Source organism: Magnolia sinica, chromosome 7, assembly GCF_029962835.1.
Source record: "Magnolia sinica isolate HGM2019 chromosome 7, MsV1, whole genome shotgun sequence".
NCBI lineage: Eukaryota > Viridiplantae > Streptophyta > Magnoliopsida > Magnoliales > Magnoliaceae > Magnolia > Magnolia sinica.
In genome coordinates, this window is record NC_080579.1 from 15886117 (window position 1) to 15890071 (window position 3955).

Genomic DNA, 3955 nt, shown 5'->3' on the forward strand with positions numbered 1-3955 from the left:
GGATCAGGTTTCGGATTGCCAAGGCCTCAGCCCAAGCTAACCCAATCTAGGATTAGGATTTCCAGCTCAAGCCCAAACCGAAATATAGTTTGGTTGGCCTAGTCTGATTTGGATAGAGTGTGATCCAAATTGCATCCCTAACAGAAAATAGTTTGGTTGGGCTAGTCTGATTAAGGTAGAGTGCAACCAAATTGCATCCCTACTCGAAGTTGCAATACTCAAGTTGGACTTGAATAGATTGTAACTACAATCTACAGGTCTCCTCCATCATCACTACCTGAAAACATGTTCACAAACTGACCATTTTCCTCAATTTAAACTGAATTTTCTCAAATCCAATTCATTCGTGCATCCATACACACCCTATCCTGCTGCTAATAGAGAATGCTATTTAATATACATGGTACGTACATAAATCAATCCAAACATAAAAACTAGAAATAAATAGGAACGGCTGCAAACAAGTCCTTGATCAAAGTTCAACATACAAATTACTAAAATCCACTGGAAAACTTCTTCAAAGCTGCCATTGTTCCCTTGTTGCTATTGCCACAATTTTGCATTTAGCCCGTGTTTCCCTGTTCCCATCATGTGAGTGATGAAAAAACAAGAAGAAAAACAAATTCCGTTAGATATAAGGTGAAAAGTTCCATAGTACTCACAAATTGCGGTCGTACAAGGAGTTTGATTCCTTATCGGTCTGTCGGCCCATGATTCAGTAGCGGCAGACATTCATGGGACCATAATTTGTGAAGGACTATAATTTGTTATGACTACTAAAGTGATGAGGTAGATCTTGTACCTTCATTATTCAATGCTTTGAGCTTCCACTCTCTCATTGTATTTGCTCGCCATCAATACAGATATTAGGGACATGGACTATCTTGCCCCAATCCCCTCCCGTCTCCTTCCGGCAGCGCTCTTTCAAGAAAGGACACTCATCAATAATCAATCGTCGAAGTGTGGTAAGACGGTGCAAGCTTTTGGGCAGGGACTTCAGTTGAGTACATTGCCAGATGGTAAGAGATTCGAGTGCTCGAAGCTGTCCCAGTTCATCTGGGATTGCTTCTAGCCTTGGGCAGCCTAAAATGGTTAGTTGAAGCAGGCATGGCATTTGTTCTTCAGACACACTTAGTTCCCATGTCTCCCATCTTTGCATTCGCTTGAATGTCAAGTCCTCCAATGCTGGGAATCCTTTCGGCCCAACAAAAGGGACCCCATAATGCATGTGGCCCACATATTGGAGTTCACGGATTCCATCTATTTCGAGGTATTTGAGGGATGGCAAGTAACCAAGTGGAGGCAATTGCCTACACAAGTGACAATTCACAAGCTGAACTGAAACTAGATTGTGAAACGATGCATCTCCTACCCAAATAGGAAGCCCGAAACCGATATAATTGCATATCCTCAGCTCTTTCAAATTTTCATGAGGCCGGAGTGATCCAAAGACATCACGCATCTGTTCCTTTTCATCTTCTCCAACCATCGACCACTCATCATCGGTCCTATCAACGCAACATAAACTTAGGACATTTATGTATTGCTTTTTCTCTATGCTTGCCTTTGAGCCATCATTCCCTCTTGCTAGTCTCTCCAAATTTACAATCTCTAGATCTCCTTCTAGGCGATTGAGATCTTTCAATTCTTCAATCTTGCACCCTCTATCATCCCCAACAATGAATTTGGACAATGTGCGAAGCGAGCTTAAGGCCCCAATTCCTTCTGGGAGGTAGTTCAGTGCAGAAGTCCCTTTGATTTCCAGATGTCGTAGCTTAATGAACTTCTTCATACCTTTAGGTAGTTTTCGTAACATTCGACACTCATTAAGTTTCAAGGTTTGCAAAAGAAAGAGCTTGCTAATCGATTCGGGTAATTCCTCGATTTGTGTGGTGGACAAATTGAGGTATTCTCAAAAGCTTCATATCCCCCAAAGAATTTGGCAATCGTTTAATGTTAGTACCGCTCAAATCTAATACCCTCAAGCATCTCAAACTTTCAAAAATATTGCTTGGGACCCCAGTAATTCTTGACCATCCGATGAATAGGAGTGTGCGCAAGTTCTTGGCTTTATATAAGTTTCCAGGAATCGATGCCAAATCCTCGGTACATACCAATGAGAAATGGCGTGCATGCATAGGGACATCACTTGAAGTTTCTCTATGCTTTATATGACATTCGCTCTTGACGATTCGAAAGAGGTCATGAATTATCTCCTTCATCTTGCAGTGCATTACATTACCCTGATCATCTGTCATTGGATCTTCAAACAACGATCGCCGCAACAAATCATCAAAATACCCTTCGCCAACACTTTCCAGCTCTCCACTTTCCTCGCAGAGAATGAAACCATGGGCCATCCATAACTTGATTAGCATCTCTTTCTCTATTACATGATCCCGAGGAAATATAGAACAAAAGGCAAAGCATTGCTTCAAATGTGAAGGCATATTATAGTAACTCACTTGAAGCTCAAATACAATGCCTCTTGCAACGATTGGCAAATCCCATGTTTGGCTCTCCAAGACAAGTTTCCACTCTCTTACTGTTCTCCTGAACCGCATGGCATTTCCTATTCTCTTTACAACCAGAGGAACTCCTCCACACTTATTTGCAATTTGCCGACCAACCCCCTCCAGCTCTAATTGCTCCCTTGTGCTCCTGCCCAAAAATGCTATACGACTGAAAAACAACCAACAATCATCCTCTTGTAGCGGCTTCAGAAGATGTGTGAAAGCCCTGCCCGTTACTTTCATGACAGTCTCATTTTGGGTAGTGATCAAAATTCTACTTCCACTCGCTCCACCTATAAGAGGCAGCCTCAATTTATCCCACTTATCCTGGCTCTCATTCCACATATCATCAAGCACAAGCAAAAATCTCCTACCTTCTATTAACTTCCGCAAGTGAATGTGCACCATTTCCAATTCTAGGAAATTGGGGGGAGCCGTACCCTCGACAGCTTCAATGATTGCTTTACAAAGCCTCATTTCATCGAACACCTGAGACACATGCACCCACATCCTTCTTTCAAAGTTTCTGATAACCCTCTCATCCCTGTAGACTAATTGAGCAAGAGTCGTCTTCCCTAACCCGCCCATGCCGACGATAGAACCGACAGGAAGCTCTTCATATCCGTAACCAGTTTCTGTAAGCAACCAGTTTATAATTCTCTCTTTATCTCGATTCCTACCGATAATCTCTGACTCATCAATCAAAGAACTCGTTCTCCTTTCTTCTATTTCAGTCTTCTCCCACCTTTCATCCAAACGGAACTTAGTATGCTCGTCACATATCATATCTAATCTTTCTCTAATGGTTTTTACCTTTCGACCCATTTCAACTCCCAATTTAAGATGAAAGACAATCTCATCTACATGTTCATTGAAACAGAATCGGCGCAAGAAGAAATTGCATACCTTCTTTCCGCAAGTTGGGATGCCGGTGCCATCGATTTCAAGCCTGAGAGCTTCTGCTCTCCATTCATCTAGTAAGTCGTCTACATCATAGCCTATGTCCTTGAGCTTCTCCAACCAATTGCTTAGAGCTTCTTCCTTTACTTGCCTTCGATCAGCGTCACGGAGCACTGCTTGAATGGCTGTGAATGCACTAGAAAGCTTTTGTAGCTCTTGGCGAGCGGAAAAAACCAATCCCAACTCAGGTTGGATGATTGTATTCAAGCTTCTTACAACGGACAAAACTAATGCATCTGCCATGACTAAACAGATTTTGTAAGCTAAGCTACTAATCCCAGATGCAGGATTTTTTTAATTTTTATTTTTTCTTAAAGAGGCCATACGTTGAACAGCCCATTGACTTGACCTCGGTGGCCCATTGACTTGACCTCGGTGTGGGAGACGATGGACGCAGATTTCATGTGAAAGCCTTTCTCCAGAGGATGCGGCCCGGACCGTAATCCGTCCGGGCAGGGCTCTGTGGGGCCGACTGTGATGTA

General features: G+C 42.7%; 2 protein-coding genes across 2 annotated transcripts; both read right to left on the reverse strand.

Moving 5' to 3' along the window:
* Positions 1–835: 835 nt before the first annotated feature.
* LOC131250571 (putative disease resistance protein RGA1) lies at positions 836–1792 on the reverse strand. Its single transcript, XM_058250859.1, has one exon. The coding sequence runs from the start codon at positions 1790–1792 to the stop codon at positions 836–838; it is 957 nt and encodes a 318-aa protein (XP_058106842.1).
* A 67-nt stretch (positions 1793–1859) lies between these two features.
* LOC131250572 (putative disease resistance protein RGA3) lies at positions 1860–3716 on the reverse strand. The gene has a single exon (XM_058250860.1). The coding sequence runs from the start codon at positions 3714–3716 to the stop codon at positions 1860–1862; it is 1857 nt and encodes a 618-aa protein (XP_058106843.1).
* Between the last annotated feature and the right edge of the window lie 239 nt (positions 3717–3955).

Bases quoted from the DNA above. Each gene is read 5' to 3' on its own strand.
- LOC131250571 (XM_058250859.1), bottom strand. From the start codon at position 1,792: ATGAAGAAGTTCATTAAGCTACGACATCTGGAAATCAAAGGGACTTCT.
- LOC131250572 (XM_058250860.1), bottom strand. From the start codon at position 3,716: ATGGCAGATGCATTAGTTTTGTCCGTTGTAAGAAGCTTGAATACAATC.